We start from the raw sequence: 23,645 nt of genomic DNA, 5'->3' as shown, positions 1-23,645 counted from the left end.
GTTAATGGAGATGGAACTGTTCAACCCGAGGAGTTCATGTACTCCTGAAGCCAGGCCTTATGGCTTGCCCTCGATTCGGGAACTCTTTCGTGTACTGATTGATTTACTCGACCCGCATAATCCACAACATACTGATTCGATGAGGGTCATGTCCTTAAGAATTATTGACGTGGCTCTAGAAGTAGCAGGCCCTTCCATCGCAAGGCATCCTAGCCTTGCGCAACTTGCGCGAGATGACTTGTGTCGATATCTATTCCAATTGGTCAAATCGGATAATATGGCTATTTTGAGCGGCTCTCTCAGAGTGGCAGGGACCCTATTATCTACTTGTCGACATGTCTTGAAATTACAACAGGAGCTTTTCCTGTCATATTTAGTGGCATGCCTCCACCCTCGAGTTGAAATACCCCGAGAGCCGGGCATCGACCCTGCACTCTACGTGGGCGTGCCGCAAGCTCCGAAGCTAGTTAAACCATCCGCCTCGCAAGCAGGTAGTGGAAGAACAACTCCTGTTCCAGTGAAAGATCGACAAAAGCTCGGGATGGAAGGCGGTTCTCGAAAACCCGAAGCTCGAGAAGCGATGGTGGAAAGCATAGGGGTGTTGGCCAGAATCCCGAACTTTATGGCAGAGCTGTTTGTCAACTACGACTGTGAAGTTGATAGAGCCGATCTTTGCGAGGACATGGTTGGACTATTATCTCGGAATGCCTTCCCAGATTCTGCGGCATGGAGTACCACTAACGTTCCACCTCTTTGTCTTGATGCTCTGCTAGGATACATCCAATTTATCGCCGATAGGCTAGATGATGAGCCGAAGCATGACGGTCCTTTTGATCTTTCGCGATTAAGAGAGCAGCGACAACGCAAAAAGATAATAATTCAGGGTGCCACAAAGTTCAATGAAGATCCTAAAGCAGGCATTGCGTTTCTAGCTTCTAAAGGGATTATTGAAGATATCGAAGACCCCAAATTAATAGCCAAATTTCTCAAGGGTACAAGCCGTATTTCGAAGAAAGTTCTTGGAGAATACATCTCCAACCGGAAAAATGAGCAGATCCTTGAAGCATTCATGGACCTCTTCGATTTTGCGGGCGTCGGCATCGTGGATGCTCTTCGGGACGTTTTGGGCTCTTTTCGGCTTCCGGGTGAATCTCCTCTGATCCAGAGGATTGTCACCGTTTTCGCGGAGAAGTATCTTGCAGGAGCAAAACCTAAAGAAGCTGCTGATGCGGATTCTCTTTTCATCTTAACCTATGCCGCTATAATGCTCAACACCGACCTTTATAACCCTAATGTGAAACCTCAAAACCGAATGACTTTTGAAGGCTTTACTAAAAATTTGAAAGGAGTCAATGCCGGCAATGACTTCCCCATCGAATATCTAGAAGGGATCTATCGTTCAATTCAGCAGGATGAAATCATTCTACCTGACGAGCATGAAAATAAACATGCATTTGAGTACGCTTGGAAAGAACTCTTGATAAAAGCATCTACTGCAGGTGACATGATACCATGCGACTCCAATGTATTGGATGCCGACATGTTTGAAGCAACTTGGAAACCTGTGGTGGCCACGCTTTCTTATGTGTTTATGTCCGCGTCTGATGACGTTGTGTTCTCAAGAGTCGTTATTGGCTTCGACCAATGCGCGAAAATTGCTACGAAATACGGTTTAACCGAAGCCCTTGATCGCATAATATTTTGTCTCAGTTCCATCAGCACCCTAGCTTCCGAGACGACCCCTAATACCACTCTCAACACAGAGGTTCAAATAGGAAAGAAAGCGGTTATGGTCAGTGAAGTTGCTGTCAAGCTAGGAAGAGATTTCAAAGCCCAGCTTGCGACAATTGTTTTGTTTCGTTTGCTCTCAGGAAGCGAAGCAGCCATCCGAAATGGGTGGGAATATGTCGTTAGGATCCTTCATCACCTGTTCATAAACTCTCTTATCCCTCAACTGGACATTCGAGACTCAGGCCTCGATATTCCGCCGATTCCCTTGCAGCCACCGTCCCAAGTTGTTGATCGTGATGGTCGGAGCAACGAGGCTGGGTTACTCTCTGCGTTTACATCATATCTTTCGAGTTACGCTGCCGATGATCCCCCGGAGCCATCTGATGAAGAGATCGAGAATACTCTTTGCACTATTGACTGCATTAATGCATGCGGCATTTCTGAATTGCTTGAAAATATAAGGTGACGAATGTTCCCAAACGAAAGATTCTTACACCGCTAATGATGTCTCGCAGATCCGTTCCTATTTCCTCAATGACCTATCTTGTCAATGCCCTCCTTGCCAAACTTCCTGACACGAGCCCCGCCGTTATTACTGTAAAACCTGAACGATCCCATTCGACGAGGATAGCTAGCAATAAAAAATCTACTTCGAAATCTACCTATAATGCAGGCACGGTTTACGTGCTTGAATTAGCACCCCTCCTCGTGTTGCGAGATGATGATACAATACAACATCTCGGAGAAACCCCTGACGAGAACTTTACAGAATATCATTCGAGATGCTAAAAACATACATCCGCTGATGCTCTCGCGTGTGATATATTACCTTTTAGTCCTTTTGCGTCGTAGCTATGTATGTCTCCACGTTCTTGGGTTTGCAACCGGCCCTTCAAGCTAATTGGCTCGCAGGATCATTCCTTTATGAGACCTCCGGTCGTTCTCCATTCTATTTCAAGCTTTGAACAGGATATCCTTGAAAATTCTGCAGTACCGATCATTGCTGGTCTTACGAGCATCGGGAACGAAACTCAACTGTGGAAGGAAATCACAAAGTATCCAGATTTCTGGTCCATCATCCAAAGATTACATCAACATCAAGATGGAGGCGCTATGATTTTCGACCTTTTGCGAAATATTGTTGAGTCCGATCCTCCAGTGATTAATGCGGATAACTACGAAGCTGCAGTCGGGATTGCGAATGACTTCGCAAATGCGGGCAGCATCGTAGCTATTCAAGAATTGCGGCATGAGCCTTCAGTAAGAAGGACTCGATCGGTAAAGAAGCCTAGCAAACCACAGTATGTGTACCGCATTCAGTATGAATTCCTTCGTCATACTGATTTACTTTGGAGTAGGGATAACCCACTTGTAATTCGGGGAACTAAAGCTGTAGGGATCATCTACCAGATGACAGCACGAATACCAGCGCTCATAAGCCAGTCACATCTTGAGCGAAACGAAGGTAACAACAGATCTGTTTGCTTAACATTACTGATTTGTGAGCTGACACAAGCCCTAGCATGGGCCGCATACTGGTCTCCCATTTTCAACGCCTTGACCACGCAATGTCTTAATCCTTGTCGTGACATAAGGCACCAAGCAATTTCTGCCCTGCAGCGATCGTTGCTCTCCCCCGAACTTGCATCTACCGACCACAAGGAATGGGTGGCAATCTTCGGCGAAGTCCTATTCCCCTTGATTTTGCGTCTCCTTAAACCAGAAGTCTATCAGTCGGACCCAACCGGCATGAGTGAAACCAGGGTTCAGGCGGCGACACTCGTGTGCAAGATATTCCTTCATTATCTTGTGTTGCTTTCAGAGTGGGAAGGAATGCTTGACCTGTGGTTAAACATTCTTGATATTCTAGACCGAATGATGAACAGTGGGCAAGGAGACAGTCTCGTACGTATTTACTCTTTGTTTTACCATGTTGGCATTTGAGATTGTCTGGTTGATCTGACTTTGAAATCACAGGAAGCGGTTCCCGAGAGTCTAAAGAATATTCTCCTTGTGATGGCAGATGGCGGGTACTTGGTACCCCCTAGCGTGGATGAATCTAAAGAGAAGATCTGGGTCGAGACACAGAAAAGGCTTGATCGATTTCTTCCTGATTTGTTCAAGGAAATATTCCCTCCCACTCCAGAGGGCCAGTTTGTCCCACCACCTCCCCAACAGGACCTACCTCATCATCCAGCGGAGGGCTCGAGCGGCGAGAAAACAAAAGAGAAGTCTCCTCGAGCGTCGGTAGAGGAGGACGATGTGGAATAAATTCAATTTCTTAACCTATAGTTGGATCGCGTCTTGTTACCTTGAGGCTGGGAATGGGAAAGATTTGCAATAGACGGGTTACAAATGTGGTTTGATATCCGATAGCTAAGATAGACTTGTCAAAATGCAATGCTCCTTGTTGAATAGATGGCTGCGGCCATCACAGAAAATTCGCCGTGCTTATTGTCAAAGGAGCTTGACTTTAGTTAACTAACTACTGCCAAAAATCAACATATCAACTCTCAGCTACAATATTCGCTATACCTGCTATGCATCATCAGATTTTGTGACGACAGACGACTTCTACACCCATATCAAAACGCTAGCTGTTCTAACAATGAATGTTCTAGGATTCCTCGAGAGTAAGCGTCTCCAATATCATTTAACTACATCCAAGGAACGGGTATTCTGTCGCATGATGATATCATGACCGCAGCAAAGGCAGCACTTATGAATAACTAAGTTAACAATCCGATAGGCACCAACTCGCCAGAGTGGAATGACTCAAAATTGACACCATCAAGACCCAACAACTCAGCTCAAACATAAATATTTAAGAGTGGGCAACCACCCACTCCCTTGGTACGTTCGCACCTGCAATTATGTTCCCTATCTTGGAAACATCCAACTTGAATATAATGGCTATCAGCTCCCCCCTCATTCCCGTTATCCCCATGTTGCTTATACTCAGCTTATTCTACCTCGAGCCAGTGTTCGACCTCCTGCGGATGCATTGGGTTGCAAGCATGACGCGGAAAGTAAAAGGATTCTTTGAATCAAAGCGAAGCCTCGAAGCCCAAAACCGATGGATCGACGCTATGAAGGACACCACTCTGCAGCATTATGAGGCTATGCAAGCAAAGGCATGCATCAAACAGCAAGCCCTAGATTTACTTTGCACCGAAGAACACAAAGACTTGGTAGCATCTGTGTTGGCCGGCCAAGGAGAGTCATTGATCTGGAACAACAAGGAGCTCTGGAACGTTGGTCAAGAGCAGCACGAGCTTCGTATCCGCAAACCCAAAGGTGCACGAGTCAGAGAATACCAGATGACTGTATGCCGGCGACAAAGGTTTCTGGAAGAGAACCCTGTGAAATTCATGTCACAGCCGGAGAGGGTAAATAACTGCAAATCGTACGGTGGTTGCTGTTCACGGGGGTGTGGATGCTGCCTGAAGCAGAGGGATGTCTATGCGAACTGGAAGCCCTTTTGGTCTCACTGCACGAAGCAATGCGGTTGTTGTATTAAGGCCCGGGGATTTGACAGTGATGTCGAATTGTCTCCTGGGGTCTATAGATACCCGAAAAGCTGTAGGACGGTTCTTGATTAGGATTCTGTATGGCAGGCAGGATGCCTGTAGATTTATTGGACTAGCGGGTACTCTGCATGGTTTTCAAAATATTAAGCATCCCGGAGGCGTGCGTAGCCCAATGGTGACCAGCACGTCAACCCAACTCACGATTTTCGCAACACTACAGCCGGCCGCAGAGGATTCCTTCCAACGGGAGGTGCTTTTGTCCTTGTCGCCAACGGGATGGATGGACTGAGGGAACCCTTAGACGGCCTTAGAGGCTCCCGACTGAAGGCCCATCACACATTTGATTTTGCAATCCTAGTCAAGGCCACATTGTTAGCAGGAGGAGCTTCCCGTCGACCTTTGCTTACTCAATGAGATGATCTGGAGAGCACACAACCACGTCGCGCCCTGTTTTTCTCTCCTCTCTCCACTCTCTTCTATCCTCTTCTTGTCTCTCATCTCACTTTTCATCCTTAACGAGCCATAAAAATGGACAATACCACCGCATTCATAAAAGCGGTAGAAAGCCTCAAATCAATTGGCTTAGACAATGGCACTCGGTGGGTAATCATAATGGTTGCTGCGTTTTGGTTATTGCGCCCAGTTGCTGAGGGATGCGGCCTGTTGATGTAAGTTCTTCATTCCCGCCATGCACATCCTCTAATGCTGACCTTAAACAGTGCTACCTGGCGATATGCCCCCTCTCCCGCCCCTCCCAACTTTGAAGATATCGCCATTGCAATAGCAAATGCAATTCGGGCGTTCAATGCTGCGCTCGCTACACCTATGGTCCCCGAAACCCACCCCGCCATGCCTAACACTCAAGAAGGGAATGTTGTGGCGCCTGCGATATCCATCCTGCGCACTCAACATTATGGCCCCAATCAAAGCCGCCACCGCCAGGCGTCTTCTGCCCCGAATTAACAACCTGAAGTAAGTGGTGAAATCACTTCAGAACCGTAGACATATGCATTTCAATCAGGCTCGCTAACGAGGATGCCGGATGGAAATAGGGGCGAGAAGGAAGTTTAGGCAAATATGGTTAGCTTTTTTTTACGTGAAACAATGAGAATAATTTCGGATAGCTGGGGCAATCCAGTTATCAAGAATCTTAAATAGTTCTCTTCCAATCTTCAATACACCCTCTTCTAGCTCATTATTCAGAAATAAAGAACAACAAGATATAAGACGTTGTAGGGCCAATACTTTCTCCATAGTTCTGAAAGCTATATGTACATACATATAGCTCATTCCTTGCGGATAGCAAGAATATCAACGGCATCTCAATAGGCCTTTGGCAAATTGAGAAGAAAAGATGTTGCGCAAGGGGGGTGAAGTATAAACAGACCAGATGATATGTACTCTGTATTCTTGCTTAGATATTTGCAACTGGCGACGCATGTCCCTTCGTTCAGTGGCGTCTCATTGCTAAGACAGAATTGTAACGTGAAGACTTGGAAGTCATATGGAGTCGTTTGATCCATTTTCGTTCCCCTTCCGGCCCGAGAATTTGTCCGAATTCTTTCGCCTTGCACATCGTCTCATGAACGCGTTATCCATTGGGGAGCAATTCAGGATGAGTGCGATCCGAGCAACATTTGATTTATTTTCTCCAATCCTCAAACAGCCGATCTGCAAGTTCTTACATGGCAAGCTGACACCCTGTAAATATCCTGTTTGGAAATCCCTTTTTTCGCGATGATACGATCGCCAGCATCGCCTTTCTCTATCTGGTAATACTCTTTGCAGTCGCTCTTTGTACCTGGCTGAAGGCGTCGGCGCGGCGTGGTAGCGGTTGGAGTTGGACTTGATATTGAGTTGATTGAACGGGTGTCCCTGGTTATATTAAATGACCAGCACAGGCTGACGGTGCTGCAGGATGATGACTAGAACTTGAAGCAGCTGTGAGGAGATATTTTTAAATATATACCTTGAACGCCAACACGGACATAATAGTCCTTTTTCAAACCCCTGCACGTCGGCCCAAGCAATCTATAACTACATGTTATATCTCAGCGTCATACCATGCTGCAAAAAAATAAAAACAATGGCAGGCGCTGCAAAGTGAATGCCCCCCGACTCATTGATCCCATGTGATAAGCTGGACGCGCGAAATGCCCTTGAATATATCAAGATTGGTATCGCACGTATCGCCCTTCCCGACTTGATACCAAATATTGCATACGGGCTTAACGCCGTTTTGCGTCGGGCTCGTCCTGGGATGGGTTAGTTAGCTTATAGTGGGGTTGAGTGTGGTAGAGCATGCTTGTCCACACCGAAGATGTCAGGAATCCCTCCCCTCTGTGGAGTAGTATTCATGCTTTGTGTACTACGAGTCTGATATTCCACACAATGCCATGTGTCACCCGTTGAACCCAGTCGTGGCTCAGAGATGGGTTGGATAGGAGATACGCAGCTGACTCCAAAGGACGATGTTGACCCTCTTCCTGCCTAGATTCAATAAAAGAAAATGCCTCGCGAAACGCTAAATAGTTGTGAAGCAGGATCGAAGCAAGCAACAAAATAAGAGCGCAGCCATCATTTTTCTTGACATGTTTTATGTACTGATCGCCTTGGCTACCGAAGGATTGGGCCGGTTTAATTGACTTTAGCATTGCATGAATACACAAGGGAAACGAATCCGCTAATCAGCTCGAGGTCAGATTTCCGGTGCATCCAGTTGGGTCCTGCCTTCTGCCTCAGGAACAGTTTTTGAGGAGTATTATCGACGAGTTTTGGGAAGTCCATGCGATGCGAGAGGACACGATATCATAGTCTCAGTTGACAACACCATGTAAAGCCAGCATATCCAGTGTGAATCTCAATTACGTGTCCTACGGGGTAATAATAACGGAGTGCGGCTGCAGCATCGAATGTGTCAAAGCCGCCTACGGGAGGAATTTAACAGATAGTCGGCGTTCAACTCGTTGGTGAGTGGGGACACAGCTTCGATCATGGCCTTCAAAAATGCCTCTTTGATGCTGAGTCACTGGTAGACTTGCATCCTCGTTCTTTCCTTTGACTTCTTAGTCCGAAAAACAAGCAACTTTGGATGACGGCGAAGCTTCAACGTCGCTGAAAATCCTAGGACATTCCTGTTGTTTCCAAGACAATTGAATCATCCGCTCTTCTCGGAATCCGATTGCTGACAGCTGGATTTATCCGTCAGTACAATATCGGGCTTTCTGCGAAGGGCGCCGAAGTTGCAGGTACTTCTAGATACTTGCGGGGAACCATGCAAGCTGCATGTGATGTATGCAACTTTAAAACGGTGCGGCTGTGCAAAGCAGTTCCATGGATTCCGTGTCAAACCCTAAATTGAGAGACGAAGCTTGATCATCTGCTGTTGACGCTGTGAGCAAGATGTGCGTTGAATTGGGCTAAGAGGTATTTTCGATTGGCTGGACCCGGTCATCTGAGATAGAAGCGGAGCTTGCCACCTTGCGTGCTTATTAGCGACCTATGACTGAAGCCGCGATGCTTGACTGTTCATTGATTTGCAGTTCATGGGCCTCTTCTACGGCCTTTATCAAACGAATCCGGGGGTTGAGGATAGCGGACGTTGACGAAGCAAGGATGGGATGATTAGTTAAGCAGGCTGAGGAGGCGAGTGACGCCCCCGCAAAAATGGGGGAAAGCTATTGGATGGAGCGGAGTAACCGTGGCTGGAGCCTTGGCAGAACTTGGCGTAATGCAGCGGAAGAATAATAATCCATGCAGTCGTAATCAATTACCCCACGAAACAACAACGCCACCCCCGCCGTCCAGTATTGTATCGTTTCGTCATAATCCTTCACCCTCCATCCACCCGCAAATCCATGGCGATACGGCGATGCCAGATGTTCCAAGCCGGTTTTCTCTTCGTCTCCTTACAGACGCGGTGTCAACGGTGTAACATATCTTTCCGGCTCAAGGGTAATCCTTGGCGTTTTGGCCTCAACGCCAAGGGAATTGAGACTTCAAGCCGGCGGACAGCTCTGTATGAGCCCTACGTCGCCTCTTATCTGGATGCTGCGTCGCACGACACCCGCATCCTGGGGTTCAGCTTGTGTCGTGTGCGCATTGCCCTCAAGCAGATTTACCCAGTCAGCTCGTGCACTCCAATTCTGCATCGTCCAGCGGTTCAGACCTGACTAGCCTTGAATTTACGAATGAGCTTCGGCCAACAGTGAACCAGCTGCCTAGCTCGCCATGTCACACCACAGATCTCCCACCCCCTGGCCTTTAAGATAGGAAAGCGAGGAGCTTCATGTTACCCACCTCCAGAACCTAAATGCACATATCGAGACAAAGCGTCAACCTTGGTTTTACTAAATGCGCTCCCATTCGCTACACTGTTGACGCGTCTGACGGATCACTGATCACCTGTGCTGTGACTTTGCTTGTACAAAAGCGGTACAATGAACTCGTCATGTCCACTTAGGGGCCAAGGATTGACGGAAACTTTCGTTGGGCAACGAACTTGACATAATCCTGCATGGCAAAGGTTCGGATTCGCCCACTGTCAACTAAACAGTCCGTGAAGGGACCCAGAAAAAAGCATGGGCCAGATTCCATAAAACTAGGCTCTATACATGGTCCATCCATGACTTTACGCCCGTCGTCAAGCCAATCCAGACGACCGAAGGCCAATCGCCTCTTCACTTTTTGGATATAGTGGACAAGGGGGTAACTTACTCGCATCCACATCAGGTCAATTCTGCGTGAAGCCGTCCGTAACTTGACTTACGAATCAACCTAAGCGATTTCCGTAGATTAGAGGGATGAGTTCTTGCCCCCTCCGACTGTGGCTGAGAGCTATCCAGCATTCAGAGTGCTTCTCTGCCGCACCAGTATAAAGCCAGTTCCCGCCCGACCTTCTTTCCATTGATCGATTTCACATACATGCAAGTGATCGACCTTTACTCCGTCATCATTGCTATCCCTGATACTCAGTGAAACAAGCACTTCGAGATCACCTGAGTCTTTATCCTGGTTTTGATAGTTCGTTCGAGTTTGATAAACGGTCACTGGCCCTCATACTGAACCGCCTTTGACATCATGTCTGCAACTACACATGCTGTGAACCCTACTGGGGGTGAAAGGAGTAAGTGTGAAACTTGCATTCCTTTAAATATTGAATCCTACCCTTCCTCTTGAGTTCAAGATTTCGTTTCTGACAGCTATCCTAACATATCACTTTTAAAATCTTAACATCTCAGCACACTTGCTAATGGAAAATACTTTACCAGTGGGAACACAACAAATGGAAGGCCAACAACAGTCAACCATGCAAGCGGATGGATCGCCTCTGCTAAGAAACCCTTTTACTGGACGCTCTCCTTCAGCCGACTCCGGTGTTATCGATGAATCTCATTTTCAAGGTGAATCTCGCCGCTCCGAATCTCTACCGGGCGCATCGTCTCCTCCCGTTAGAGATAGGCGCATGAGCAAAGAATGGGGTATGTAGTCACGATCACCTATCCCTTGAGACCTTGATATTTTGCCCATAAGATGGTTCTACTTGGATGCAGCACTAACTACCTGGTCTCAGATGCTTCCAAAGTGCCTCCCTCACGCTTTCAGAAGAGAGAGGGCAGCATTTTCTCAACTTCCAGTTCACGAGATAGTCACATAACGCGGCGGGATCGTGATGCGTCCTACCACGCCAAATTGAAGGAGAAGGTAATAGCCCACCTAAGTACACTCGTCCTTCATCGTGCTAACGGCTTGTTGCTTTGTTGTAGGGCTGGTAGATGCATCCGCTATTATGACGTCATCGACCAACCCCATCTTGCCACTTTAGCGAGCTTTAGGTTACCTTTGAAAGGATCGCCAAGACATGGATATCTTGTCGAACTTGCGTTCCGGCGTCCACGGCGAATACTTCGGTTCAACTTCCATTCTGATGTTGATAGCTACTTTATTTGAAACGATATTCTATCTGGTGCTCTGCCTTTACTTTCTTTCTTTCCTTGTTGTCAGCGTTTTCGACCGAGTCGGATGAACAAGTTCGCCGCTCCTGACAGTACCGCACGCATCTGCTGGTTTGCTGCTTAAGCATATTATCTGAATGATATCGAATTTCCTAACAAAATTCCCCCACAGCCAACTTGAGTGAATTTTAAAAATGGCGAGCTGCTGCTAGAAGTGTACATATTCATCATTGCTAGATTGTGGCAGATAGTTATTGCGAATCGCAATTTCCCCTCCTGTGGAAGTATTGAAATAGTGAGCCGGGATATCTGTATAACTAAAGCTCCATCACCAGTTACTTCACACAGGAGGTTTCGGACAATGGACGGCATTGCTAATTATATCGTGGCAAGCTCGCAACCATCGGCTCAACGGAAATCAACTGCCAGCACGTTACTGGCTTTCCTAGGATGGAACATCTTTCTATGTTGTAGTTATTCATAACCGTCATACGGAGCTGTCAGCATCGCCGGCAGATCGATCTTGATTGTGCGGCAAGTTGCAGGCGATCGGGGGATTCTCCAGATTCGGTTTGTTTATCGATTTCCCAGCTGGGACTTTGTTTGGCAGGGAACACGTGTAGTTCCACCGCACGCGTCCAATCACACCGCGCACATCGGCACCGAGAAGCAGATCAAGCGAAATTAGCTAGTTAGCGCAGCTGAGGCCAGCTGGGTCGCCCTCCGCGTTCCAAGTTTACTAAAATAAGCGCCTGGGGGAACATCTTGGGGCGCTTGCTCTTCATTCCCGGCTTTCTGTTTGTTGATAGTGTTGCTTGCTTGGTTTAAACGAATCGCTAGTTAGCCGGTCCTGATTGGATCGATCGACCGTGATGCCCGATTGCTGAACTGGCGACAATCTCCCACGATCTAGATTGTTAGCGAGCGCCCGCGATCCTGACTGGGCGACGAGTTGGGCCCCCAGTTGCCGCATTGGTTGGGCAGGAGTCGATCGCCACTACCACTGGCGGCATGATTTGACGACAAAAGAGAAGGAGCAATCGTCATTGTCTGAAGAGCTCTTTCTCCTTTTACCTTTTTGTCGGCGCGCTTGGATCGAAACTTGGGGAAGGCGCCCTTTGTTTCATTGTTTCCTGCCAACATCGGATCTCCCGAATCCCGAAAACGACAGGCGCGAGAGAGCCGCAGGAAGGAAGGGAGGCCGCTTTGTTTTCCTTCCCGATTCGTTAGCGACCTGAGAACGGCCGATCCGCTCCTTCCCACCATTTCGCTGCCATGACTTCCGTTTCCGGTTCCCTCGCGGGGCTCCCGCTGGAGCAGCTTGCGCTCTACCACGCCGTCGACCCGTATCTATCCTCAGTCTTCATCTTCCATGGACCTGTCACCACCGCCAATTCGACGCTGAGCAGCTCGCGCATCCAGGCACACATCATCACCCCCGGAGGTGTACACAGCTATCCCCGAATTACAATATCCCCCGCCGCCCCGCTTTACGCCGCAGTCAACCACCTACCCCGCGAGAAACAAGGAGATGAGGTATATCGCGGCCTAGCCGTTTGTCTATACAAATATTTTTGCGAGTTGCCGGAACTGGTGAAGGATGCGCTGACCGCTTTGGCCCGCGCGGGGAAACAAGGCGCGCGGCTACCAAAATTGTTTGACGAGGTGCACGCAGCGGATTTGGCAAATAAGATGACAAAGGTGGAGGGCTCTGCACTTGTTGTGTCGGACTTGAGGGATGCGTTTGGGGATCGGATCGTTCCGTGCATTGACATCGATTTTGTTCTGCCGCCGGGTACTGTCGATACGGACGCCCGCTCCTCGCGGGATCTAGGCTCGGATGCAGAGGTGGGCCAGAAATTTTGCGACCGGTTTGGGAAATATGCGCCTTTGATTGAGGCATTGGGGGACCCGATCTTTTTACCAACGTCGAAGTTAAAACGTGCGCCGTCGCAGTCCACGAATATGAGTAAATCAAGGACCTTTACGTCGTCGCAGAAGGAGAATTTGCGCCTTTCCATGTGCGAAGTTGTGGATACAGAAGAGAGATTTGTTGGGAAGATGTACGACTTGGTTCATAATATTGCACATGAATTCCGGCAGAAAGCCCGGGACAAAGCCGCCTCTAGCAACAGTCCAGATGAGACGGAGTTAATGAAGCTCTTCCCAACTTGTCTCAACGAGATCCTTGATGTCAACCTTGGGTTCTTGAATGCTATTCGCCAAATACTCGAAGACACGGAGAAGGATGCTCTTGGAGACATAACGAAGGACACCGTGCTTGACTCTGCAGCCTTGGCCAGGGACGCAAACGGCAAAAGAAAGGACTCGATGGGTATTATCGCCTTTGCACGCTGTCTTCAGGAATGGTTTCCAAAATTCTCTCAGCCATACGGGGAATACATGAATGCCCACACTGGATTTACGAAAGTGCTAAACTCGTTTTTGCATGACCAGAATTCATCCTTTTCTAAGAGAGTGTATGACTCAGGGGAGCAACGGATGCGCTCATTGCTCATGGAACCCGTTCAGCGTTTGCCACGATACAGTCTTCTCATTGATGCGATGACAAGCGCACTCCCAGTTGTACATCCTGCTGTAAAGCCACTGTTGAATGCACGGGATATCATAACAAATATTTGTTCTTTAGAGTCATCCGGTGAAAGTGGACAAAGCTTAAAACGGCTGCAAAATCTGGTGGTAGAATGGCCGGCCACAGTTTCGCCGTCAGGAAGGCTGATTACTGCCGCCGACTTCTACACTCTCCTGCCCCCTTATCGCGCTGGGTTTCAAGGTACCCGAGGTGAAGCCGGTATTATGCTTGTTTACACCGACTACCTCATCCTTGTATCGAAAACTCCGGAGAGTAAATTGACTGCCCGTGGGCTATATGCAGAGCTGGATAAACCACAGTCGGGGTTTGGATCAAATGCAGCATCTTCGGTTCCGGAATTAAAATTCATGCAAGCAAACCGTGCGGTTGATGTTCGCTGCACTCAATCCAAGTGTGCTAGCGTCATGTTCCTTATCCCGGCTGAAAATTTCTTGCGAAACGAGCGTTCTCGGGCGGAGTTAGTGCTACAAGCGCTTGAATTGACGTCAAGCTATGAGGGAAAGGCGTACAAGTTAATCGAAGAGATCACTAAAGGAAGGATTGAAGGCAGATTCCCAGAGAAATATCGCGAACGCGGAAAATGGTCTCTTCATCATCCTGATGGGGCACAAGGAAATCTAGGGATTCTGATATCTGTTTTCGAGAAGGGCCCGGATGAAGCTCTTCCGTCAACATCGTCATCGACAGTAAAGTTGTCTTTTGATCCTCCGAGCCCTGGTCTCTCGAAATTTGCAGGAAATTCTGTTAACGAAGTGAACATTTCGATGGCGGTTGCTGGTAATGGCAAATACAAAATGGAGCTAAGTTCTGTTGTGGGAGTTTCGTTCATGGACCTGTTCGCACCGCAAGACTTTGTTTCGGTCCTCTCAAAGCGATGTAAGTATATGGAAGATGAATTTAGACGGATGAGGCTAACTATCACAGTTCATACCCTTCTTCGACCGTTAACCCAGCCTGAGAACCCTTTCCTCACGGACACAATTCTCAATGCAAATTTCAACATCCTTCGTATCATTGCTGAACAGATTCTAGCCTCCGCCAAAGTGTCTAAATCTCTCCGGCCAAGGTCACCATCAAAGCTTCTATCGAGTTTCTGGGGAAATGGCCAAACAAAGGAATTGCAGCTACCTTTAAGAGGCTTGCTTCCGCCGGCCCAGATAAACCCAACACCCCCTTCCTTTGCTCTTACAGAACCAGATAGTCCGCAAAAGGCATTGGTTCCAACTCCTTCGCCGTTGAAGCAGCCAAAGGTTGTTAACGGCGGAATCAATATCGCCGATGAAACGGCCGGCCAATTGGAGCAGTTGGAAAAAACCTTTTCTGCATATACCATTGCCATACGCTCAAGAAGTGGCAATATTGTAGGTCGCGTCTTAAGGGCAAGAGACCGTGCCGATCAAGCAGCTGTCAATGAACTTTACAACGTTCTTCGAGAGGATGCCGGGAAACTTCAAGCAGCTGCAGAAGCCCCAGTAGACGTGCTTATGGTGGCATTTGAAACCTTCATGGCTAACGCTTGGAAGGAAAAGATTGGCCCCATTATTCCAGCCCAGTCTCTTAAACTCATTCAAACCAAATTCGACGCTATGTTTCCGGGAGATTTTGAAGATTTTTTCCGGAGATTCTTGGCCGAAATGAGTCCTCAGACACGACGGGCTCTCACTGGGCTTGTCAAATTATTAGCCGAGCTGCTTGATGCTTCGGGAAACGACGGCGATAGGGGTGCGCTGACTGAAGTGTTCTCAGAAATCTTAACTGAAGAAGGAGACCCGAGGGAGTATATCTCTCTTTTAGACCGTCTTGTTGAAGACTTCGAGAGGTTATTTGATGAGAATGCACCTTGCACAATTCCGATGGAAGGTACTTTAATTAATGACCCAGCGAACCGACGAGATCGATCTCAGTCAGTCAACCATGGGTCCATCAACTCGAATAATTCCTCGTTCCGTAAGAGGTTCGGGTTTGGGCTGCACCGCGAGCGCAGTAAAACGGAAAGCGAAAGCAAGGTTAGCTCGATCATTCGTACTCTTAGCAAGTCAAAGGGTGGATCTGGGCCTGCTACCGACACCGAATCGCCTGCTTCGACATTAACCAAAGGCAATCTCATGCGAGCTAAATCAACAGATATGGATACTAGATTACACAGTCTTCTGCGTCCGGGTTCACGAGATCGTCCGTTCATGCCAACTTTCTTCTCCAGTGATCATGATTTATATCGTCCTGGGAGTGCTCATAGCAATGCTCCAACACTTAGTTCGATTGGCGAAGACCGTGTCGAAAAGCCCGTTTCTCCTAGAAAGAAACGTAGAAGTTCACTCTCGGATTTGAGACCGGTATCTGCAGGAGAGCTGACGCCCATATTTCATTCACCTAAGGAGACAAAGAGAGCCGCCTCCCCTGTGACTCCAACTAGTTATCACACAGAATCCGAATCCCTAGCTACCCCGTCAGCATCATCCAGCCAAAGAAACCGCACAAGACTTAGGTCACCTATTCGGTTACATTCCCCTCCGCGTACTACGTCTCCAGTGCGACACGCTCCGGTGAACAAAAAAGAAAATACTCCTCCATCCCCTAGGACTGCGCTTGGTGACAAGCCTGTTAATAGGAAGACCAATGTATCGACGAGTCCTAAAAAACGAAGTGAAATCCGGCCACTTAGCTATCGCCCGAATACCGGCCACAAAGAACGGGCATTACCACCAAATGGGTCTGAAGCGTCACGAATACCATTGTCGAACGCGCCTGCCCCCAAAGTTCAGAAATTGAAAATGCAAAATCCCCAAAAGGTTAGTTATATCGGAGATTCTCTTTTTCATTAGGACTTTTCTAACTTTCGAATAGCTTCGGGAACGGGTCCAAAACGAAAAAAGGGCGGTTGCTGCAGCTGAATCTACGCTACAGGCAGAGCTTGCGTCTATTGGGCATGAAATATCCAATTCGAGAGCTTCCCCAACCAAAGGACGTCCGACGTCGTCTAATGGAACATCAAGATCCGTACACTCGCCGACATCAAGCCCGTCAACAGCACTTATTGCTCGAGTTCGGGGTCTGTCAGACAAGGTGGCCATGGTGACGTCAGATCTCAATTCAAGGACCGCATTACTAGAAAAAGATATCGAAAATTCTCTTGTTGTCAGCGAGAGACGCGCTAAGAGGCTCGATGAGTTGTACCGTGAAGCCAGCGCTGAAAATGAAGCTTTATACCAACGATTCAATGATGAGCTCAGCAGAGTCACGAAAGACTTCCGGCATGGAGCTGGAGAAGAGGCGCTCAGGGAACAGCTGAGACAAACGCTTGATGAAGTTGCTAGGATTAAAAAAGAAAATCTCCGGTTAAAAAGAGAGATTGGCGGGTTGAAAGCCCAACAAGTCGTTACCGACTAGAATCGGGAAGCGAGGGATGACGATGGGGATTGATAATGACAATATGTGGTTGTTTGTGTTATTGGGTACATACATATGAACTGGCGTTTATCGCATGGCGGATTTGTGTGGATGATACCATAAGCCTGTTGACTATTGTTTGCAACTTTTCCATTAGCTTCTTTGGGCAAGGATTCACAGATTTTGATGTTCTGGGGCCTGGTTGGTATGCCGGTATTAACTGCTCTGTATCACTTGTGATGTATGCCCTTTTCTACAACGTTGGCATTGATATGCAGCTGGAAGGGGTGGGGTGTCAGGCTTTCGGATAAATGATTATATTAATTTTTTATTCGATTCATTGAGGTAGTATTACCGGCTATTCAACAGGCACCGGTTGATGCTTGCCAAAGCTTAGGCTTCCTTTCCAAAGCTACCGTGTCTCCGTGCTTGGTTCAGCAGCTCTCTTCAGGTAACGGGTTCGTTTCTATTCCCAACTTAGGTTTCGAATCATCATTGGATCGACGTGCTTGTATAAGATTTCCCATTCGATGATCCAAGGGCAAATAAACTCAACTTCAGAATCTTTTTCCTCGTTACCATGTGCAATCACGTTTATTGTGTTCGATGGTGTTGCCGCTTTCAAGAGTCCTTGGGCGGTTTCTGGTGGCAAGCGAACCCATATCTTTTTGCTTGTGCGGCGGTTGAAAGTTGGAATGCCAACAAGCTCCTCTGTATCGTTGATATCGTAGTAATCATCTTCTTCGTACTGTCCGTTGCCGTATTTCTCCTCGTCTTCTTTTGTTCCGTCGACTTCATTGCTGTTTGGGAAGTGGGCGATTGTTTTGGCCACCTCTTTTTTGCTGATTGTTGCGCTTGTTTCAGGGGGATGGCATATCGTTTCTGGTTTTGCTGATTTATAATCCGAATGTTGTAGGGCTGGAATCGTTGTTCGAATATCTCCTGGGGCAAAACATGCCAGAAGGATATCAAACGCCTTTCTTTCCCATGGGAATTTGGCGCCGTTGCCCCATGGGCTGTGGCGTAGATCCTGGTCTGTCAACTTCCATGAATACTGGCGTCTATAATATCGGTTTTTAAGTTCTGCTCGCCGAAGTCTGGTAATGTCATCATGGGTCAAGGGTCTCATTTTGATTGGGATGGTGTCGCCCAAGCTGTAGATGCGAGTCCTGGGAGTAGCACCCTTTCTGAGGTTTATTGGTTTCATTTGTCTGGTGGCCCGAAGCCGGACCCAATATCGACCATCCCAGAGTTTCCATTCTGTCCACTCGCTCTTTGTTTTGTCTGCTGACAGCTGGGAAATGTGGTCTGGAAGAAGTATTCCAAAATCCGTAGTAGTTATAGGTAAAGACCGGCGGAACGACTCTCGTGAAAGTAGCCAAATATTTGTATCCGTAGTATTGGCTTCATTATCTGTTACAGTCTCATCCGTAAAACCCTGGTCGGGTATATTAAAGGAGGGTGTACGGGCAGCCTGGCGTCGACGCTTAAAATTATACAGATAGGACCCCTTTCCCCATGGCTCTTTACGTTGTTGCGGCTGAAACTGAACGCCACCGAGTGTGAATACATCTGGAGACGATGTATCCTCGGGTGACTCCGGCCATATCATCTGAGCAGCCCTGAGAAGGCCGTCCTGCGAAATCTGCACGTTTGAGCCGGCGGCTACCAACTCGATTAATGCTCGTAAGGCTTTTAACCGTACCTCCAGGGAATCAACGTATGGATAGCCGCGACTATCATCATTATAAGCGCTTTCTAGACCCTTGAGATCCTTAGCAGAGGGTAGCCTGAGAAGTAATGTTCCGGTTCGAAAGTCAAAATTAACAACTTTGATTAGCTTCACCAAACCGTCAACCAGCTCCTGCAGGCGTTCTTTGATTCTTTGAGTCCTGTCCATCAGAGCTAGAATTGGAGGGCTTTGTAGCGCCCGAGGCAAGTCATCAGATGCTAGCAATTTACGGACCGTATTTCGGACGGTAAGTGTATGATCCGCATTGGTCGGATCCACAACGAACGGGACCATAGCATTACGGCAAGTAGCTTCTAATCGTGCTTTTGGAAATGCACGGAATGGACGGAGCAAGTAAACACCACCAGACGCTGTAAAGTGCGCAATGTTAAGCTGGGGAGAAACTCCTGTGATATCCAGGTGTTCGGCTAAGTTTGACGGTTTCGCTTTAGACTCTGGAGTTCGACTAGTGAGGATGGTCTCCAAGCTGGAAATATCACCGCTATGCGATACACCCCATAACCCGTGGCATTCGGGGATGGGCGAGATACAGTCGAAACCCGCAAGTCCAAATCGTCTGTGGCCTTGGGATAAACGAAGTAAGCCGGTTTCGATGTTATCATCCCTATGGTGCCCCAGTAACAATGTTTGGATATTGGCTGACGTGCAGGCGGTCCCAAGAGCTTGATATCGAAGCTTCCTGGCCAGAGTCTCAAAATTTGATAGCTTTGAGGGATCTTTTGCTTCTGCAGGCCACTTCAGAGTAAGAATTTCAGGCGTAAGTCCTGGGACACTTTGATTAGCAGCATTTCACGGCGTGTATACTCCCATCCCAGAACTTGAAGTAGTTCCGCTTACCCATTTCCTGGATCCATCCTGCAACTCTGAGTGCTTCGTCAGCGCTTCCCTTCCGAGACTTATGATCGACTATTAATGCTATCACTTTTAAATCTGGTATGTATCCTTCTACTGTCAACTTCCTGCACAGATGGGCCAAGGCCATGGAATCCGGCCCGCCGCTAACAGCAAGCGCTAAAGAGAGAACGTTAGATCGTAAGTAAAAAGGAAGAGCCGAGTAGATCATACCAACTCTACTGGGAAACCCATCCTTCCTTTGATGCCCTGCCCAGCGCCTCCAGATCCCGTTGAGAGCTTGATAGAATTCACTTGTAGGGATGACGGAGGCCATTATTCGAAGAGCCTGACGTCATAGCTAGAGTAATAACTGGCCATAAAATCAAGGGCATTCTGGCTTCCGAGGCAAAAGCAGTATCTCCCTCAGACAGAAAGATATATCGTCCCCTTTTCCACCGAAAAGTTGCATCAGAGGTTCCGGCCAATAGGATCGCTGCGGCGGAATATTGCACGTGATGCTTGGTTTTGGATTAGTAAGCTCGCCAATTTGGTTATGTAATCAGGGGTAGATTCGGCCAAGTCCAGCAAATTCCCTCTCCGTGTGGGAGAATTAAACGTTTCTGTAAAGATTATACGGAGTAGACAAGATGTGGTTCTAGCATAAATGCGGAGAACTTTGTATCCTTACAATGTGTTGAGCATTGGATTGTTCCCCGGCTGGAGGCGCATATGCAACTTGAGGTCGGTCTGCCGATGACGTTGGAAGCTTTTGTCAACTTAAATTTCTTCAACTCCGAACCCCAGAAGGACAAAACGGGAAACGATAGGAAACGGAGCTCGCCATGAATTGAGCTATTGGGTATTGATTCCGGTTCTGAACAGCATGCGTTTGAAGATTAAGAGCGCTACCTAGCATCCACTCGTTGCCGCCAATGGAGGCGGTTGACCATCCTCGAGAGGATGCGTCACAGGCACTCGTCCCCTCTCTCTGGACGAGATCCCTCCTGGTATGCCTCGAATGCTGCATCACAATAACTTCGATCCCTCATTTTATTTTGTTGTAGGCGCTAACCTGTCGGATTATAGGCCGGAGCAGTCGCCGGTCTCACTGTTGACGTTTCCCTCTTCCCTCTAGATACTATCAAAACCAGACTCCAGCAAGCTCGAAGGCGCCAGGGTAATACTAATTCAGTCCCATCGACAAAATCTGGCCTTCCACTGCTTCGCCACTCAATTCGAGGTATATATGCTGGATTGCCGTCTGTCCTCCTTGGCTCCGCCCCATCCGCCGCAAGCTTTTTTGTGGTTTACGATGGAGTGAAACGACTTCTCCTCCCTTCACATCAATCTACCGAAAATACACCACCGTCATGGCAACGCGCAGTTCTTACGCATTCACTTGCATCATCCCTGGGAGAGGTGGCTGCTTGTGCGGTTAGAGTTCCCACCGAAGTGATCAAGCAACGAGCTCAGGCTGGTTTATTTGGAGGATCCACGTTACTAGCTCTGAAAGATATCCTCTCTCTACGTCACGCCAACTTGCCAGGCGGAGGAAGGGGCAGCTGGACATTGGTTCTCCGCGAGTTATACAGAGGGACGGCAATTACCATCTCACGCGAAATTCCATTCACGATCCTACAGTTTACAATGTGGGAAAGGATGAAAGAGACGTATGCTTTATGGAGGCGTCAATCCAACCCCTCAGCTCCCGTTTCCGCGACTTCGAGTGCGTTCTTTGGTAGCATTGCCGGCGCGATATCCGCTGGGTTGACCACACCGCTTGATGTAGTGAAAACAAGAGTCATGTTGGCCAGAAGAGGTGGAGACAGCGATGGCGGAGGCAAGATTCGGGTGAGAGATGTTGTGCGAGGTATTTGGAGGGACGAAGGGTTCGGCGCGTTTTGGAGGGGAATTGGACCCCGAGTCGCCTGGATTGGAATCGGAGGTGCAGTATTCCTCGGGAGTTATCAGCGAGCATGGAACTTGCTTGAAGGTAGCAAACTCCAAAAAGAATGCGCTGAAGCGGACTTGTGAGAGGCTAGACATCGGCTGGGTACATGATCTGGTCATGTTCAATTCTGGACTCTGTATGTATGTACAATACAATTTGCATAATAGATGGTAGAGACACTTCACATATGTGCTTTCCACCTTTTAGTTTGTTGGCGGCAGACACGGTAGTCGAGTGAATCCTGTTCAAGCGTCCACTGGATTCCGCGGGTGAATGACTTCTCAGGCATTCCCTCCTTCGCCCAACAATGTATTTACCATGTTGTCCCGCGGGAATCCCGATCCATTGCGGGATGAGGGGTCAAATCTTGCATCGCTTAGGTGGTCTTGATACGAAGAGAAGCGTCCTGCTGATGGTGTTTCGGAGCAAAGCGACCGGATGGGGCCCATTCCCCAGCTTTTAGGACTGGATATTTGCAAAACTACATGACTACATAAGTTTTGTTCCGTTACTACTGGCTTTCCCTTGCTTTAGCGGCTGGACTTTTGCTTTGGTGGGCGCGTAGTAGGAGCCAGCCAGCTAGCCCAGGAGAACACGCATAAGTCAGTGCTATCTTGCCAGGCTAGTGTGCTACTTGCGCTTTGGTTTGGCGGGATGCACTAAGAGAACTCAGGCTGCAGCTGAAGTCACTTGCTATCATAATCCTAGCATTGAAGGCGTACAGAGGAAGTTGATATCTACTCAGAAAGGTTGGTACTTAGATCTTCGGGGCGGATCAACATTTCACCCAGCTGATGAATCTGCATCTTCAAAGACAACCCCATTCATCCAGAGGAGGGAGTTAAACTCGTTCTATATGGAGTCGCTATGAGAAACAATCAAAGAGGCAATCCACTCAACGCTTTTGCCTTCCATACACATACTTCACGCTAACTCTTTGGCCCTTTTGTGGCCTGTTCACCTTCTGCCTTCATCGAGTCCCGAGAGAGCAATTAGTTGACTACAAGCTGTGGATACCAAGGTTGAACCTTGCCACATGGAGTCTCCAATTGTCGGAGGATGTCCTACATTCTGGGGATATGGAGAGAAACTTGAAAGCATGCTGGGCATCGTCGAAGCTTTAAACTCCAAAGGGCTACGTGGATGTGCGCTATCGGTCTCACTCCGATGGATGCAGGTAGCCCGATGTGCTATCGACGTCAAGAATGAGCTCAATGAGTGAATGAATGCTCATTTCTCAAGTGGCTTATCCTGTCGAGTGTGTTGCGATATATCCAGCGTCAAGGGAAACGGCGGCTTCGAAGTGGAGAGGCCATGAATAAACATTGCTGTCACTGCTTTTTCTCCATAATACCCCGGACCCTGAGATAGGGTTGAGCAGAACTTCAAAGTTCGGTGCGCCCGTTGGCTGGACATCTCGAGATCTGAGCTAGCAACTCTCTCGACGCCATCATGGGACGTGGCTCTGGTGTTTGCTGCCTTGAAACGGTCGGCTGTAAAGATCGAGACGGGCAGTCCAATTTCGGAGAGAAAGCTAAAGGCGTCAACGGCCGGGTCTCGAAGTCCCTTGTCGGCATCGGCAACCAGCGCAACAGGCGATAATTCCGCGAAGAGGCCCGCGGCCCGGGACACACAGAGAGCGCTCCTCCGCATTTTACCCCGCGTCTTCCGCCCTAGGACAGTCCCGGTCGCAGCGGCCGATGGTGCCAAGCGCACGCTAAGTCTTGGAAGGGGATCGGAGAGGCGCCGGAGCTTGCAACTGCCGTGACCTGACCGTCTGAACGCGGAGAATCCTGATCTCACAACCCATTGATTCTGCGTCGTCTGAATCCACAGACGATGCACTCTGGCTCTATCCAATGCATCTTGTTTCTGGGCACATTACGAGGGT

General features: G+C 48.3%; 7 protein-coding genes across 7 annotated transcripts; 6 read left to right on the top strand and 1 right to left on the bottom strand.

Annotated features, from left to right (window-relative positions):
- Positions 1 to 148: 148 nt before the first annotated feature.
- UREG_05245 (uncharacterized protein) lies at positions 149 to 4,002 on the top strand (the record flags this gene model as incomplete). Its single annotated transcript, XM_002584510.1, has 7 exons — positions 149 to 2,193; positions 2,247 to 2,328; positions 2,429 to 2,587; positions 2,629 to 3,032; positions 3,090 to 3,196; positions 3,254 to 3,636; positions 3,709 to 4,002. 7 exons carry the CDS (start codon positions 149 to 151, stop codon positions 4,000 to 4,002), a joined length of 3,474 nt encoding a protein of 1,157 aa, XP_002584556.1.
- Positions 4,003 to 4,640: 638 nt separating this feature from the next.
- On the top strand, positions 4,641 to 5,675 carry UREG_05244 (uncharacterized protein; the record flags this gene model as incomplete). The annotated part of the gene is made up of 2 exons (XM_002584509.1): positions 4,641 to 5,120; positions 5,445 to 5,675. 2 exons carry the CDS (start codon positions 4,641 to 4,643, stop codon positions 5,673 to 5,675), a joined length of 711 nt encoding a protein of 236 aa, XP_002584555.1.
- A 198-nt stretch (positions 5,676 to 5,873) lies between these two features.
- UREG_05243 (uncharacterized protein) lies at positions 5,874 to 6,224 on the top strand (the record flags this gene model as incomplete). The annotated part of the gene is made up of 2 exons (XM_002584508.1): positions 5,874 to 5,929; positions 5,981 to 6,224. 2 exons carry the CDS (start codon positions 5,874 to 5,876, stop codon positions 6,222 to 6,224), a joined length of 300 nt encoding a protein of 99 aa, XP_002584554.1.
- Positions 6,225 to 10,340: 4,116 nt separating this feature from the next.
- Positions 10,341 to 11,035, top strand: UREG_05242 (uncharacterized protein; the record flags this gene model as incomplete). Its single annotated transcript, XM_002584507.1, has 4 exons — positions 10,341 to 10,386; positions 10,532 to 10,741; positions 10,834 to 10,964; positions 11,027 to 11,035. 4 exons carry the CDS (start codon positions 10,341 to 10,343, stop codon positions 11,033 to 11,035), a joined length of 396 nt encoding a protein of 131 aa, XP_002584553.1.
- Positions 11,036 to 12,490: 1,455 nt separating this feature from the next.
- On the top strand, positions 12,491 to 16,984 carry UREG_05241 (uncharacterized protein; the record flags this gene model as incomplete). The annotated part of the gene is made up of 3 exons (XM_002584506.1): positions 12,491 to 14,705; positions 14,754 to 16,618; positions 16,823 to 16,984. The coding sequence occupies 3 exons, from the start codon at positions 12,491 to 12,493 to the stop codon at positions 16,982 to 16,984; spliced, it is 4,242 nt and encodes a 1,413-aa protein (XP_002584552.1).
- A 698-nt stretch (positions 16,985 to 17,682) lies between these two features.
- On the bottom strand, positions 17,683 to 20,137 carry UREG_05240 (uncharacterized protein; the record flags this gene model as incomplete). The annotated part of the gene is made up of 3 exons (XM_002584505.1): positions 17,683 to 19,733; positions 19,807 to 19,980; positions 20,035 to 20,137. The coding sequence occupies 3 exons, from the start codon at positions 20,135 to 20,137 to the stop codon at positions 17,683 to 17,685; spliced, it is 2,328 nt and encodes a 775-aa protein (XP_002584551.1).
- Positions 20,138 to 20,735: 598 nt separating this feature from the next.
- On the top strand, positions 20,736 to 21,837 carry UREG_05239 (solute carrier family 25; the record flags this gene model as incomplete). Its single annotated transcript, XM_002584504.1, has 2 exons — positions 20,736 to 20,810; positions 20,890 to 21,837. 2 exons carry the CDS (start codon positions 20,736 to 20,738, stop codon positions 21,835 to 21,837), a joined length of 1,023 nt encoding a protein of 340 aa, XP_002584550.1.
- Between the last annotated feature and the right edge of the window lie 1,808 nt (positions 21,838 to 23,645).

Source organism: Uncinocarpus reesii, genomic scaffold (assembly GCF_000003515.1).
Source record: "Uncinocarpus reesii 1704 scaffold_3 genomic scaffold, whole genome shotgun sequence".
Taxonomy (NCBI): domain Eukaryota; kingdom Fungi; phylum Ascomycota; class Eurotiomycetes; order Onygenales; family Onygenaceae; genus Uncinocarpus; species Uncinocarpus reesii.
Note: the sequence above shows the minus strand (reverse complement) of the source record. Positions and strands in the feature narration are given on the sequence as shown.